This window comes from Dermochelys coriacea, chromosome 1, assembly GCF_009764565.3.
Source record: "Dermochelys coriacea isolate rDerCor1 chromosome 1, rDerCor1.pri.v4, whole genome shotgun sequence".
Classification (NCBI taxonomy): Eukaryota; Metazoa; Chordata; order Testudines; family Dermochelyidae; genus Dermochelys; species Dermochelys coriacea.
This window is the reverse complement of record NC_050068.2, coordinates 150,046,772-150,064,172: the sequence shown is the minus strand read 5'-3', so window position 1 is coordinate 150,064,172 and position 17,401 is coordinate 150,046,772. Positions and strand designations below refer to the sequence as shown.

The following is a 17,401-nucleotide window of genomic DNA, read 5'->3' as shown; positions in this document are numbered from 1 at the left end:
GTGGTGGTCATGATATTCCTTTTCCACCAATTGCTCCACTGACTTCAATGGAGTTGCTCCTAATTTACTTGGGTATGAGAAGAGAATCAGGCCCATGTTAGTCTTTGCATATGGATAATGTTAAGAAAAGAGATGACAAGTTTGCTGTTCAGATAACTTTTTAGAAAGGATACTCTACTTTATGTTTTGCTTTAATGATGATTTATGTTTCTTTATGGTTAATTTGTTTTTGGAGGTTTGTATATGTAGTAAAAGGAGAGGTATATAGCTATTTATAACTGCACAAATCACTTGTTGACATTTTAAAGTAATTAGAAATGTCTCATCTTATTTGCTTTATTAGTTAATTGCTGTCACACTCAGTGGGCTATACTTAATTTCTTTTGCATCTGGTGTAGGTGTGTCAATAATTTTTCTGCATTTCACTTAGCATATTTTTTCAGGTTCATTCTTTGATCTAAATTCTGTATTTCAAACTCTGAGGATGTGTATTGTTACTTTAAATCTATAGCAGGATGCTAAACAGGAGGAGGCTGGGATGTGTCCTAGGTATAAGTTCTACTGAGACGCTGAGAGAATAGTGTTAGAGAAAATACTATTTTCCTTATTCTAATAAAGTTTCTTCTTGTTCAGCATTGGAAGAAAGAAATTCTTCCAAAGTTTCATTACCACTGTCACAATGACACAAATAATTTCTCTTATTTCATTCCTTACAAGCAGAGGGGTCAGTGGAGAATTTTTGTACAAATCAAAGAACCCATCCTTGGCTTTATCCTATATTCCAAAAGAGATTAACTAAGTTTATTTACAGTATATGAAAGAGTTACTGTATGTTAACATTCAGTATAATATGTATTTTCACAACCATATTCAATTCAGAGTTCTGTGGATAGAAAAATATTTTCTTTTTCAGGAATTCCCCAAAACAGTGAAGAACTGAAGCACACAACATTTGCATGGATCTTTCATATATTTACAATGAATGAGCTCTTTATTAAAAGGAAATATATTTTTTTATTCTCGGCAATTTGAGACATTTTATCCTTCTTTTATGACTTCTGCTGATATTATCCTAAAACTGAAGTATTATTTTGGCAAAGAAATTGAGCAGATAAAGCTATTTTTAATTAAGAATGAAGACATAGCTGAGTGCTTAGGTTCACCTCACTTTACGGGGTAGCCGGGTGGAGAGTGATACTTTTCAAGGTTGAATTAACACGATGCTTATAAATAGCTTAGAAACTGGCAGAATTTCTAAATAGATATGAAACTGAAGCTATCCTGAGATAGGAAAAGGCAAAGACTTAAGTGATTAATGTAAAAGGGGCGAGACTACTTATTTTTATTTTATATAATTGAGAAGAGCATTTATATGTTAAAGGCTCATTTTCTGTTTTGTAAGGCACATTCTGGATAATGAAAATATGTATGAAATTCTTCTGGTTAAAAATCACATAGACTTTGCAAATTTTGTGATACCCCTAAAATAATAAAATTATTAATAAATCTTTGTTATAAAAACACCCACCAGGATCAGTGTAGGGATGATTGTTTCCTATGGCATATACCGTGTGTCCCCTTACGGGCACAAATCTACATCTAGATTTTCAAATACATTAGTAGCTGTGCATTGAAAGAAGTGTAATTGTTGGGGCTGCTCAGTACACCAAACGCAGCGTGCAAGTGTACCACAACTTGGGGGCAAGTGCTGTTGGTGCTTCAGTAGTTAGGCCTTGCAGGTGCTAGCCCTGGCGGGTCCCAGTAAGTACTAGGACTGGCAGGAAAGGGAGAGGTTGCAAATACCTGAGGAACACAGCCTGGGGGCTAGTCTACGCTACTGTGCTACATTGGTGCAGCAGCACTTCTTGTGCTGAAGATGTGGTATGTCAACAGGAGAGCGCTCTCTTGTCAGCATAATTACTCCACCTCAACCAGAGGAGGAAGTTATGTCGGTGAGAGAGTGTCTCTTGCCCAATTGCGCTGGTGTGGACAGTGCTCAGGATGATATAGCTTGCATCGCTCAGGGGGTAGCTTTTTCACCCCCCCTAAGTGACATAAGTTACATCACCTTAAGCAGTAGTGTAGACAAGCCCTTAAACAGTTACAGTTCTAGTGAACAATGGCAGTTCTTGTTTGCGCCTCTGGGGCAGTCAAATCGAGAGACAGGGCTCATCATGCCTAGTGCCTGAGGTGCCCTGTCCAGTCCAGTCTCTATTCGAGCACATAGGAGTTTGCAGTGTTCTAGGCCAGGCTCAGTTACTGTATCTTATGGGGGCCTCTCTGCACTGGGGGTTCTCTGCCCAGCTGCTGCTTCTCCTCCCCCATAAGTACCATGCAGACCTACACCTGGCTTTATCGTCCAGCATCCCAGCCTGGACACAGACGGCTCTGTGTACAGTCCCTGGGGATTCCTTTCTGCATCTAGCTTCTGTGCAGCTTCTGGCTAGCCATGCAACTTCTGCTTCAGCTTCCCTGACCTCAGCGGCCATGTAGCTGCCACTTCCAAACAGAGTCCAGTCATTTCCTGGTTCAGCACCATTCCCCTTCCCTGGCCAGGGGAAAGGAGATATGCAGCGGGGAGAGGGCTAATGGGAGTTGTAGTCCCCCTGCTTAGCATTTCTATCCCAGAGGCATTTCATGAGGAATGTATAATTACATACTAGATATGTTAATTGTGATCAAGCAAGTGGGAATTAAAGGACACATTTAATGTAATAATTCTGTACTTGTTACTAACAGCAACTTAGATTTTCAAAACTGAAAGAATTTTAAAACCTAATTTACTTTTTCTTTTTTCATTTCTCTCAGCTTGTCCAATGAAAATCAGTTAATTCAGTTTCACTTTTGTTCATGACCAATTTCAAGTTCTGGGTGTTGCAATGTTTGGGTTGCAAACACTTTATGAATGAAAATAATTGTTTTCTTTTAAGCATTAAAAATACCCTGGAAATATTTCTGTTGGGTTTAGGTTTTTAAAAAGCTATTCTTTCAAAATCTAAGTATCTATATTTGGGTTAAAATTTGAGGAGAACATTCTTTTAAATCCCAAATGATATAAGATGTCTACCATTTAGGCATAGTGAAAAGACTAGCATAATTTCTAACAACTTTGTTGTAGTCACCAAAATCTTGCTCTGTTCGTTGATGTGTAATGTTGTGTATCTTGCTATGATGTACTGTACTATTACAATGTAAGTGGATCATGTTTCAGAACCAATACAACTAATACTGGTCAATAAGGCCTCAATTTTCAAACTTTCAGTCACATCCATCACTTTATACATGTGAGCAATCACACTGAATTTAAGGAACTACTCACATATATAAAGTAACTCCTGTGCTTGTTTGCATGATTGGGTTTCAAGTCTTTGAGGAAGCAAATTTTGCGTATCTCTAAAATAGACTTTGTAGTGTAATACAGGGAGTCGTCATTCTTAATCATTTCATCTATATCTATATATAATGGTATGAAATAATTAAGCTTAAAAATAAGCAATTGTATACTATTTTATTTTGTACTGGTAATGTATTCATGTGACATCAACTCTTTATATACTAATGATATAGATAGAAGAAACAGAGAGAAGAAATCTTGCCATTAACTGATGTTCTTGCTTTGTTACCATTTATTATAAATTATTTCACTGCAATTCCATAGATACATACAGTATAAAAAAAGAACAATTATAAAATGGAACATATATTTATTACATAAAACTCTCCTTTTTAAAGGCATCTATTCCCATTTTTGTTTTTCTGTATAAAAGCGGTCCAACAGTCTGCATATTCCCTTTAAAAATATTATTATGCATGTAGGATGAAATTTCCCTCTGTACAGAGAACTCTGAAGGCCCATGTTCACTTAAGTCCCATTTAAGCTCTCCTTTGTCACTAGCTGCAATAGCCTTCAAAACTTGAGGATTGAGATTTTTTCCTAAGGGGATGTTGATGCATCACTCTCGTTTAGTCATCTATGCAAATCTCAACCCAAGATTATTTTGTGCACTACATAACGTTTGACTGTGTTTCGTATTGTGTCATCAGTTTTTAAATAGAACTCCCTATTGAGTCCAATGGGGAGTTCTGCTTAAAAACTGATATTACTATATGACCCTGTGAGTGGAGACTTTATGAACCAAGATACAAAAGAGGCAGTCCCTGTTGGAAATCTCCACCTGTCCCCAATACAGTTGAGTCCAGAATTCTGCCTGTAGTTAAAATAACTGTCCCTCAACTAATATTTGGGAATGAATACACAAAATTGAAGTTTTGCTGTTCTGAGCTGATTGTCAACACCACATTCTCAGTCCCCATGTCCTGGAAGTCCATTTTACTTGACTAGTCCAAATCTCTTAGTTTGGAAAATGGGTGTTTGTCAACATTGATTTGTCTGCTTACAGCCCACATCAGTAATGAAACATGGTGGTATCATTGTTTTTAACCTTTCCAAAATCCATAATGTGTCTGAACTGGTGGCTAAGACGTTAGCCCAAGTTCCCATCTTGTACTGTTGTTACCACTTGATTGGTCTTCCTGCCTCATCTATTACCCATTTGCAATCCCTTTGGAGAGCAGTAGCATTCTTAATTTTTTCATCACCTTGTAGCTCCAGTATTACACATCTTTTATTAAGGAGACATTCTGGCTTCTGATCATCCTGAAGATAACATTGTCACGGAATCCCTGGGCGATGCTCTGGAACTGCTCCCTACAAAGCCAGGCAGGACTCTGGGGAAGTCTCTTTCTGTGAGCAGACTGTCTTCAGGGCACACAGCTCACACAACTTCCACCTTCCTGGGTCTGACCTCAGAACATTCGGCATCCTCTGCCCCTCCGTGCGCTTCCCACAGCGAGTCCGCCCAGGCGGGGTCTTGGGGAAGCTAGAGGGTCTCGCACCCCAACTTCGCAGTCAGACGTGACTCTCAGACAGCCAGTAAAACAGAAGGTTTATTAGACGACGGGAACATGGTCTAAAACAGAGCTTGTAGGTGCAGAGAACAGGACCCCTCAGCTGGGTCCATTTTGGGGGGGCAGTGAGCCAGACAACCACGTCTGCACTTCACTCCATGTCCCCAGCCAGTTCAAACTGACTCTCTCCAGCCCATCCTCCTCTGGGCTTTGTCCCTTTTCCGGGCCAGGAGGTCGCCTGATCTCTTTGTCTTCAACCCTTTAGCTCTCACCTTGCAAGGGAAGGGCCAGGCCATCAGTCACCAGGAAACAGGGTGTTGGCCATTCTCTGTGTCCAGACCTCTGCACACACCTGCCCTCTAGGGCTCTGCAATGATCATACACCCTTCTTCCACCACCTAGATACTTAAGAACTGCCTAGGGGAAACTGAGGCACCCCCACAATATTCAGAGGAAACATTAAGAACAGTCCCGCTTCGTCACAAACATGTAATCTCTTATTATTTGTAAGCATTTAAAATGTTCATTCCCTAGCTTCTCCATATGTATGCAATTTGATTTATACTTGCACTCTTGGGTGGCTTTACCTTCTGGGTGAGAGGAATTGCATGTCTTGTCTTTGTACCTGTGCAATTTTTAAGTGTAGAGTTTTCTCTGATGTGTTTCCATGCTGGAGGGATGCTCCTCCATTTGATATCTGTAGGTGTTACTATGTTTATATATTCATTTTGTACAGTACTCTGTTACTGGGAGAGTGTCTTATACATCAGTAACAATAATCATTTAACAAAAATTATAATCATTTACAATTTTCTTTGTCATATCAGAATTAATCAGTCAGTCCTTGTAACACTCCTGTAGGTAGATAAGACAGTGTTTCCATTTCACTAATAGTAAAACACACACAGAGAGAGAGAGTAAATGACTTCTTTAACTGCATACTGAGTCAGGGTAGGAGACTTGAAGAGTTTCTGGTTCCCAGATCCATAGGCAGTCCAATATCTGAACCTCAGTCACCGAGGACCTGTCTTCATTGCTGCAGATGTCTCTAATTTGACTGCATCTATATAGTTACACTGGCACAGACCCATTAGCGAAGAGATGCTCCACTCATACATGATTTACTGGTGATTTACCGGGCTAAGTCATGCGGGTGGTAAGTCCCTCTTCAGGTTATTGCAGAGTGTCTACTTTATGGGTTTGAATCGGTTGTGTACTATGTATATATTGGTTTATGTAATATGTATTTACACTCTTCATTTCTTTCATTCATACTGTAGGTGTCCTAACTAATTGTTGAAACCCAAATGTGCTTAATTTTGAACATATTTTGCTTGCTTGCCTTTTTTTTAAAAAAAAAAAAAAAAAAAAAAAGCTAAGGCTTCTGGGCAATTTATTCTTCTTGATTTGAACTTATTCTGGTAAAGTTTGATCTCTAAATTCATGCTGAGAATGAGGTCCTAAATCAGTTCTTTATTAACTTTGTACCAGTCATACACTTTGCTTTTTTATTCCAACTGAAATATCAGCACTAGATGTGCCAAGGAGTGAGAGAGCCAAAGTTTCCATAGCTCTTTCTCTCCCATTAACTCATTGTAGGGATTTGTGTTGGTGATTATCTCTCTTCTAGTTCTGAATGACTGGAGTTGTTGCTATGATCCTCTTGCTTGATCCATATTGTTGCAGTGGGACTAAGGTTGAAATCTGCTTCTTTGCAGATGGTCAGCACAAGGCCCCCTCAATTTTAGATTAAACCCTCAAATTAGGATTGCCTGGCCCTCCGCATAGGGGTGGATTTTTGCAGTGTACAGAAATGCATGATTCCAGACTGCCAAGATGTTTGTGAATTATCACTGGGCTTCAGATTCTTAAACCTTGGGTCGAGTGCTGTAGCTATCTTTAGAAATCTGACATTGGTACCTTCTTTGCGTTTTGTCAAATCTGCAGCGAAAGTGCTCTTAAAATGAACATGTGCTGAATCATCATCCGAGACTGCTATCACATGAAATATATGACAGAATGCGGGTAAAATAGAGCTGGAGACATATAATTCTCCCCCAAGGAGTTCAGTCACAAATTTAATTAATGCATTATTTTTTTAACAAGCATCATCGGCATGAAAGCATGTCCCCTGGAATGGTGTCCGAAGCATGAAGGGGCATACGAATGTTTAGCATATCTGGCACATAAATACCTTGCAATGACGGCTACAAAAGTGTCATGCGAATGCCTGTTCTTACTTTCTGGTGACATTGTAAATAAGAAGTGGGCAGCATTATCTCCCGTAAATATAAAGAAACTTCTTTTTCTTAGCGATTGGCTGAACGAGAAGTAGGACTGAGTGGACTTGTAGGGTCTAAAGTTTTGCATTGTTTTGTTTTTGCGTGAAGTTATGTAACAAAAAAAAAATCTACATTTGTAAGTTGCACTTTCACGATAGAGATTGCACTACAGTACTTGTATGAGGTGAATTGAAAAATATTGTCTTTTATCATCTTTACAGTGCAAATATTTGTAATAAAAATAATATAAAATGAGCACTGTACACTTTGTATTCTGTGTTGCAATTGAAATCAATATATTTGAAAATGTAGAAAACATCAAAATTAATAAATTTCAATTGGTATTATTGTTTAACAATGTGATTTAAACTGCGATTAACTAATGATTATTTTTTTAATTGTGATTTTTTTTTTAGTTAATTACATTAATTGACAGCCTTAGTATTAACCTTTATTCTACATTAGGGGAAAGCTGTGATTTAGACTGGACTAAGCTAACACATGTTAACTAATCCTGACCTAACCTTGTCCTCTCTCCCTAAACTGGAGAAAGCCAAAGACTCAACTCAGGCAAAACCCCCAGTTGAATCTTGAGAAAGAATTGCAGGATTTGCCTTTTAACTTGCATCTATCATATGAAGCATTTAAAAACTCCCGAAGGATTTGTACTAATTTAAAAAAAATGTTTGTGAGTTTCCTCAGGTCTTGATATGCTCTGTACCCTTCATAGTTCTCCTTTTCCTCTGTAGGTTAAGTGTTTGTTGTTTAGCTGCAATTGTTTTTATTTCTTTCTCTTTCTAGACTGGCAGATAGCAACTCTCGCTTTGCTGTTGGGCGGTGCTACCATCATTCTCATAGCTTTCCTGATTGGTTTGATCTCTATCTGTGTGGGTTCTCGGAGGCGGTTCTACAGACCACTTGCGGTCATGCTCTTTGCAGCAGGTAAATAAATTAATCACTTCCAGAACTGTGTTTAAATTTTTATTAGTACAGCTTTACTTTCATGCAGTATATGTCCACTGTAGTCATACAGAGACATTTAGTTTGTCTTATCCCAAAAATACTTAATACTGTTTAGCATATCAATTTTGTAAAATGTTAATAATTTTTACGTTTACACTCTTGCAGCTTCTAAATCCAATGCAAATAAATAATTATCGTCTGAAGTACCTGCTGCATGAGGGACTGCAGGGGATAACTCAAAAGTTTCAGCTTTTTGAGCAGGTTATTTTGTGTTGCTTCATGTCCCCCTTTATTCTTCTTGAAGCCCATTCTGATAAGTTTTAATGTTCTTTTTTTAAAATTTGAGCTTGAAAAATCAATTAATAAGGGTGAATGAACCCTTGAAGCCATAAGGATGAAAATAAATAGGATTAAATTTTAAAGGTGTTTATTTCTGCTCCTGCACCACGAGAGGAATTAATTTAATTGTTTAACTCTTAATTATTAATTTTAACAGTTGTCATGTACTTTAAAGCTCTTCTTTGATTTTCAAAGCACCAAAGTGGAACAGTTTATGCAGAGATACATGGAGACCTTAAGAAAGACCTTTGGAAAAAAAATAGGCCCCAAGAATTCTCTAATAACTGTCATACCAAATCCTAGCCTATTATGCATTCTGGTGTTTTTCGGCTTGGCCAGTAAATGATATATTTCCCTCCGCCTGAGATCCACCAAGCATGACTTCCCTTCATCCTGTCAATCATATCTGTGCTGGAGCCAACAGATTAAGCCTCTCTGATAGCCCGTAATGAAGAGACTGACAGATGCATCTAGTCTGCTAGATGGATTTTAAAAAGCCATTTTCAAGGATATGAAGAGATAGGCCTTCAGAATGTGGAGGGTATTTAGAGCTGAAACAAAGCTCTGGGGAAGGATCTTGCTGCCCCCTGCTGTATGTATTAATACAGTTGGCCTGCTACAATTTAGCAGGGATAGGGACACACTTTTATGCATGCATGTAATATTACTGTTTTCTTTCTCATTTGCTTTTACTGAGAAAATGCAAAATGGGTTCAGAAATCTTGAGTAGAAATGGATCTTTTTGATCTGTGTGTGAATTAACTGACGCATGCCCACTAAGTGAATGCACTAGTCTCTCTTTTTTATTTTATTTTTTTTAAACTCACCTTCAACCATAACATTATAAAACACTCCAGGCACTTAATTTCTAGGGAAATGGGATTATTGTACTTCTCTGGTGGTTTCTCATTTGGCCTTTGACTCCATGTCTCATAATACTGTGCAGTAATTGCCCAGAAATATACTGCCTATCATGACTTATTGCTTAATTAATATGTTATTAAATTGGTAGCTTTTTCTTTTTTTTTTTTTTTTTTTTTTTTTTATGAAAGCCTTGTTTCTCTTTTCAGAGAGAGGGGGAGAAAGAATCCCAATGTGTTCCACTGGGATTAAAGTAAATTTGCTTGTTTATTACAACAATTCTGCTCTTAACACTTACCTACATCAGTATGACTATATTAAAGCTCTACCATGGGGAAGATAATTTACCTGTTTCCTTTACCCTAGATTGTTTATATTTAAAAGCTATGGCCCAAAATGTGTTGGAGGGAGGGATATGGTGAGGCTGAGAAGAGCTGCCCTGTGCAACAATGTTGCCTGGCAAATCTGTGGGAAATAGTTTTGGGATTTAATGCTGACGTTGTCATTTGTTCCGAAGGGTCATAGCTCTTCTTTCAACTATCTTTGGAACTGGACAGGGGCCAGGCATCACCTGCAAGACCTGTGATGCTATTGAGGACATCTAGGCTGGAGCACAGAGGCGTTTTCCCTCCATGCAGATGTCTCTAGATTCAGATAGTCTTTGTGGATTTCAGAATATTTTAGAGGTTGGAGGGTTCCAGCTCCAGGAACCTGCATGATTATGCTTAAGAATTTATTCCCCCTCCCTTCAGATGGAGATATCTACTCCAGATAGAACAAAAGAAGTGCCTATAGCCACTGACTGTGTGTGGTGGGGGCAGATGAGAATGTGTAAGGATGGGAATCGGCCCACCCCATGTCACATGGTGGTCTCCAGAGACTTTAGATTCTGGACAATGGTTGAAGGCTTTTGTGATTGGCTACCACTTTTTTATTTTTTTTTCTCCCAGCAAAAGGCCTTAGCTAGTAAGTGTGTGTGTGTGTGTGTGTGTGTGTGTGTGTGTGTAGTAGGATATTTGGGGAGTAGGAAGGCAGAAGCACAACAGGTAGTGAAGCAACCCTGGCTAATTATTGAGAGTGGGCCAACACAGGGCAGAAAGTTAGCTAGAACAGCAGATCAGGATAGTTTGCATATTAATTCACATCTGAAATTAAGAATGGGTAAGTAGAGGAGTAATTGAGGACAAGGTATATTTAAAAAAAATAAAAACAAAAAACAAGCCCCTCCTCTACAAACACTGTGAAGCAAACAAGATGCTAGTCAATCATTACCTGATCACTTTGCTTGTTTGTATATCCCGCTACCCTTGGTATGTCTTGGCCTTTTAGTTTGTATACTCTTGAGGGCAGAGGCTGTCTCTTCCTGTGTGCCGCACCTATAATAATGGAGCTCTCATCCAGATAGTGGCTTTTGAGCACTGGGCAATATAAGAAATGACTAATAAAGTGAGCAGGCAAATGCTGCTCCCTGTTTTCAGGATGTGTCAGAAGCGCTACAAACTGAAACTTGAAGGGTGTCCCCAAAGGGATTTCCATAGCAGGGCATGAGTTCGTTGTGAGTATGTAAGCACAATTTAGTTTTAGAATAATGTATATTTCATTTGTATTTTGAGTTACACTCTCTGGTAGGGGCTCCCCTCTCGGGTAACTACTTGTTCCAAACTCTTACTGCTTGTCTTGGGGCAGAGTCCCATCCTACAGCCTTTAGAGAGACAGAAATTCACCCTGAAATCACTGCAACCCCTTTATCAGGAAACATGCAGACCAAGTGCCCTTTTGACATCAGTCCCTCAGTCATGGTGTCAGGGCCTGTATTTCCTCTAAGCTGTGTGCTGAGGCACCCGCCCAGGACTAATTGAAGTGTCGTGTAGTTGATTAGCAGAGCCGCTCGCATCCAGCCGGCAGCATGTATTCAGATGCCCCTCCTCCCGCTGCTTCATGTTGCTCCTGCCCTCGACCTTGGAGCCCCAGCTGCTCCTGAGACTCTCCTGCTGGCTGTGTAGAGCGGGTGGGGAAGGGGAGGGGGGTGCTGATGTCGGGGTGTCCCTGTACTCCAGCAGGGGAGAGGGGACAGCCTGGAGGGTCTGAGGTCTGAATGCTGCTCAGGTGGTGAGTGAGTGCCTTTACCTTAAAGAGAGAGCGCACAGTCTCTGAGACTTCCCCAGCGCATGCAATCTGTCTGTCTGTGTCTCTCACTCTCTCTCACAAACACACACGCACACAGTCTGTATGTCTCTATACATGCACACACACCTCCCAACACATACTTGTGTTGTTGTTGTTTACTTCCTGCAATGCACATATATTCTCTGTAATTTTAGTCTTTCAAAGTGTTATTTTAGTTTTTTGACTGGTCTATGCATTTCATAATTTTTATTTCTCTATATATCTAGGTTTTTTTTTTTCTACTGGTGGCGTACATTACCTCAGTGCACATAATAAAATTTATCCACACACGTATGGAAAAAATTAGAGGTAACATTGGTCAGCGCTCTTACTTATCTTTGTGTTCTGACCAATTCTTGCATACAGTTTCTGTGACATTATGGAGGGTACAATCTGGACCATTGGACAGCTGTGTCCCCTCAATTCTCCAATCTGGGATACCTTTTCCATTGCTTTGCCGTGAGAGTAACCGCTGCTGGTCTGTTCACACACAGCTCCAGCATGTAAGTTACTCCAAGTTATGCTGTATGAGTGCTATAGCCAGCCACTCATGAATTACACTGCAGGGCAACACCAGAAAACTCCTAGTCCCAGACTTTCCCCCAGAAATGTGCATCTTATACTGCCCTGTACCCTCATGGACAATACAAGCTCATATAAAGTCAGTCATTTCATTAATAGAAAATGATATGCATGAATCCTGTTATCCCGAATGAAGTTTCCCAAACACTTCAGTCCAAACACACTGGTTTAGATAAAACAGATTTATTAACTACAGAAAGATTTTAAGTGATTACAAGTAATGAGGCATAAAAGTCAGAATTGGTTACAAAGAAATAAAAAGTAAAATACAACTAATACCTAACTTAACAAGCTAAGTGACTTCAAAGCAAAGGTCTCTCTCATCACAAGTTCTTATTTGTCTTAGTGGCTGAATCTTTCAGTCAGGATCTCTCCCCAGTCCAATGCTGCTCCTTTGTTCTTCAGGTGTTGTGGATGCCATTGGTAGAGAGAAAGGAAGAGGTGATTTGGGATGTTTGGTCTCTCATCTTGTAGTTATTTCTCTTGTGCAAGAATCGTTTCCAGCTGAGGTTCAGGAGACAGAAACTCTGTGTGGACAGGAACCTTAAGTTGCTTCTTTGTTAAAATGCAGATTCTTTGCCCACAGCCTCTCTCATGCTAAATAGTGGCCACTTAATCAGGTGATGGTCCATTTGATCTCGTTGACACCTGGCTGAGGTTTTGGCTAGCCTTTTGTTTCTGGGGAAGTGGCTTGTGACTGCTCTTCAGAACATGTTGGAACATGTAATATTTCACAGTGGAATCTTATAACTTTACATACTATGTGGCCACACATATTTTACCAAGAAAATAATGATCAGCAAGTCATGAGTTTTCAAATGATCCCTCACAATTCATACTTTGTACAAGTTTTATCATGATCCTCTAAAAGGCGTGGATGTAGGGGTACACACTGTCTCAGTTTCATACCTAGAGATGCCTCCCAGCTCAAAGATCATATTCTTCTCCTGCATCCTGCATAATCTCTCCTTCCATTTGGAGGAGATTGGGCAGCAAGAAGTAGGATCAGCCTTCTGCTCCCAGACAATGGTTGGCTAGAGAGCTGGCAGGAAATCCCACCCCTTTGATAAGTTTTAGGACTGAGACAGGGATTTTCTTTAAAGGCCACCACCAACACCCTGAATAGTACCCGAAAGCCCTGTTCAGACTGTTTGGGACCAGCTGTGACCAGCAGCTCTGTAAGCTGAGAGACCCTTCTCTCTTGCCTTATACAATTCCAAGGCAGCGGAGATCAGTTAGGAAATATTTGCTTTCAGACACTGCATTTCAACACTTCATGACAGTGTGCTGGGCACATGCTCCCTTTCCGAGGGCCCATGTCTTTGAAATTCACTTCCCTTCTCAGCTCATTAGAATCCAGATCTAGTGAGTATAAGGGCATGATGCACAGGATTTGGTTGACTTTGTTCTTAGTTGTTTCATATCGTATATCTTGCATGTCTGCTAATCTTTGAAATTACAGCACCTAGCAGTTATTACTCTCTGTGTCTGTGTGTGGGCAGGGTGGGGCTGGGGCGGCAGGTGAGAAGTATATTTACATAGAAGTACCTCCATTTTCATAAACATTTTCCAAATAGAAGGCTGCATTGACTGTTCAGCAAAATCTTCTTATCTTAACATTTTTGAACAAGATGAAAAAAGCTAATGGATTACTTTTTTCCTATTTTCAGAAGAGTTGTTCTTCTGCATATACAGTGTTATATAAAATTCTGGTTCAAATGCAACTTCCAGGAGAGAAGTCTTGGAAGTGCAGTAGACTACTTCATAAAAACAAACCCTGCTGGGTGGCCTGGATTTGAATATTTCAGTTTGTAACCAGGACTAGCACACTTTGAGTAGCAAGAGTTGATTTTAAGATTTTTTTTTTTTTTTTTTTTTTCCTTGGGCTACTGAACAAATCAGCCAAGCCAGGTCAGGATGCCAGGAAGTCAGACCAGGGGAACAAGAGCAGAAGCAGGATGGATCTCAGTTGTTCACACAGCTGCCTGTTGCTGTCTTATGTGATGTCAGTGGGCCAGTTGGCTACTCTGGGATTCTGCCAATGAGATGTCTGTCTCTAACTGGGGCTGGGCTTTGTGGGTTGTGGGTCAGACATTGTCAGAAGGCACCTGGTGGAGGGCTAAAGTGTGGCTGCTCTTGTAATCCCTGTGGAACTGTGTTTGAGGCCTGTGAGTCATGACAAAACTTTCCTAAATGTACTGATTGTAAGCTTAGTGAAACAGCCCAAACTCGTAGACCAAGACAATTCTTAAATCAAAGAGAGCAGCAACAACCACCTGGAAACACAGCTAGTGATGACCAAAGTCAGAAGGAGATGCTGGATGCTCAGCACTTCTCCAAATTAGGTCACTTGTTTCATGGTCTGAATATGGATTTACAAACCTACCTTTAAGCTGCTATTTTTACAGTTGTAGCCATGGGGCCTGATGTTTAACTCCTGAAGAACTAATCAAGGCAACTTAATGAAGTTGGTGAATTAAACAAGTGAGAGATTAGAATTAGACCCAAGAATAGCAAATTTGAGAAGAGTAAGAAATACTTTTCTTTTAAAAGCTAAGGGCATGACTGTGATGATTCTGCTCATGCTGTGGAGTACCATACTTCACTCATGCTCTCATTGCCTTCAGTGTAGAGTAGGTGATAATAACTCAGTGTGAGTAGCAGTATCACAATCAAGTCCTAAATGTTGACAGACCAGTTGGTTCAAGGAATAGTGTGGTTCTTTTATTTTCTTCTGTGCTTTCGATTCAGGACTGGATCCAGTAATTGGATCTATATGCATGGACTGTTCTGTCTGTACAATGTTCCAGTGGTTTGGGAGCAACAGAAGTAGGGTGACTACCTGTCTTGAATTGGGCGGGACAGTCCTGAAATGCAGAGTTCAAGATCCAGTCCTAGGCTGAATGACTCTGGGACAGCATTTGCCCCCAATTCCCTGTAGTGCTGCTCTGTGCTCAGAGGCAGTGCCAGCCTCCTCCCAATGTAGGAGAGCAGAGGTGGGCCTTAGCTCCCCCTTGCCAGGCCAAAAGCCGAAGCCAGGCAGTTGTAAGAGCTGCCCAGGGAGCCTGGGCCACTGTGGGTAGCCCTGGATCCTCCACCTGCCCTGTGAGGCATACCCTGGGCAGCGGCCAGGGTGGGGGAGGACATGGGATGGGGGTTACTGTTGGGCCTCCCAGCCTCCCTCCCCTGCGGCTTCTGGCCTAGCCAGAGGCAGGGCCTCGGGGAAGAAGAGGGGCAGGGGTCAGGGTCAGAGAGGGGTTGGGGCTCCTGTGTGTGTTCCGCTTTTGTGTTTTGAAAAGGTGATCACCCTGAACAGAAGATCTTTACTGTTGATAGCTGGTGGCCCCCCAGAACAATCCCTAGTGGATGGGCATCCATGTCTCAGAAATCTGTATCTACAGTGGCCAAAGAGAGAGAGAGAGAGGCCAAAGACTGATTGGCCAAGAAAACCCCTCTTACTTTTTGGTCTCTGTCGGATCTGAAATGCATTGGCAAGACAGGAGCAGTAGCACAGGAGCCAGCAAACAGAGCTGAAAATGGGAGTTTGAGTGGGAGTTGTAAGGGGAGTTTGGGGGAGGGACTATGTGGTTGTGGTGGGGTGTGTGTCTGGGGGCGGGGGGGAAGGGGTAGTTCCTTGACAGGAGCTTAGGAGGGAAGCCTATCACAGCTACAGAAGCAGCGGTGGTCGTGACTCAAGGAATGGAAGAGACAATGAAGATGACCATGGAAGCTGTGGCATGCACATTATCCTGGAGCGGTACCTGAACAGTGCTTTGTATGATGAGCTGCCTGATAGAGCTGATGATAGCCAAGGGCTGAGGTTTGGATTTTCAGGTAGAAAATATGGTTGAGTTTTGAAGGGGATTTAAGCTGATGATCGCTGGAAGACAAGAGTAGGCTGAAGGGAAAACTCAGGACTGGCAGATGCAAGCTGGGCTGGAGAACTGAGAGCAGATTGCTGGATAAGAAAAGTGGCCACTGGAAGCATGTGATTACAAGAACTAGCCAGAGGAAAACACTGTCTACTGAAGGAGAAATAGAGCTCAGGAACAGGTTTGCTGAATTGGAAAATGAAGGGGCACAGCAGGCAGTAACAGAAGGTGGGAGGGCAAGGAAGAAAAGAGCAGTTCTACAAGAAGAGAGGAAAAGTCAATAGAGATAGCCAGAGTTCATAGCCCCAGGAGGATAGAGGATGACTTGCAGAATATTGCAAGAGAGAACAAAAGATATGAAGACTTGCAGCCAGAAGGAATAGAAGGAGGAAGGCCAGAGAATTGCAACCATCAGGAAGAGGCAGGTCTATGTGATTGGGGACATCCTACTAAGAAGGACAGAGGGACCTGTCACTGGAGCTGATCTGGAGAACAGAAAGGTGTGCTGTTTGCTGGGAGCTAAGATATGGGAGCAGGAAATAATCCACTGATTGTCCTTCATGTGAGAACAAATGACACAACTGGATTCTCACTGGAATGCATCAAGGGAGAGTATGCCAGGATGGGGAAGATCCATTAAAAATGGAGACTCAGGTGATATTCAGTGGGATTCTACCTGTCCCTAGAGGAAGAGAATGAAGGAGAGAAAAGATTATCATAATCAACAGATGGCTCATGCAGTGGTGCTATAAGGAGGGCTTTGGGATGTTCAATCACTGGGAGGCATTCATGGACACAGGACAGTTCTCGTGGGATGGACTCCACCTGAGTAGGGAGGGAAATAGATTTCTGGGATGGAGGTTGGCACAACTGGTTAAAAGCTTTAAACTAGGAATTCATGGGAGATGGCTGGGAGATGTTAATGCAGTCCCCACATATGATTCTAACATTGAGTGGGAGGAAAATCAAGTAAGAGAGAAGAAAGCAGTGGAGAAAGGAACAATAGGGTAGGAGAATGGACATCAAGAGAAAAGAAAGTGCCAGTACCAATGACACTAACAATCAGGTAGGTGATATTGGCAGTAGAATGACCATACCTAATCAGGTGAAGAATCTGGGTGAAGCCCAGCAGAAACAACTAAGATATCTGAAGAAGAAGAAATGGTTGTAGGGGACAATCTTGGCTCAAGTGATCATGAGCTAATTCAGTTCAAACTAAATGGAAGGATTAACAAAAATAAATCTGCAACTAAGGTTTTTGATTTCAAAAGGGCTGACTTTCAAAAATTAAGGAAATTAGTTAGGGAAGTGGATTGGACTGAAGAATTTATGGATCTAAAGGTAGAGGAGGCCTGGGATTACTTTAAATCAAAGCTGCAGAAGCTATCGGAAGCCTGTATCCCAAGAAAGGGGAAAAAATTCATAGGA

At 41.1% G+C, this 17,401-nt stretch overlaps 1 protein-coding gene across 1 annotated transcript in view; it reads left to right on the top strand.

Moving 5' to 3' along the window:
- Window positions 1-17,401, top strand: part of TMEM47 (transmembrane protein 47) — a 40,081-nt gene that overhangs the window by 10,595 nt on the left and 12,085 nt on the right. Inside the window, exon 2 of the mRNA XM_038386995.2 lies at window positions 7,992-8,132. Within this exon, the coding sequence (XP_038242923.1) occupies window positions 7,992-8,132 (141 nt within the window). The remainder of the gene's footprint in view (window positions 1-7,991; window positions 8,133-17,401) is intronic.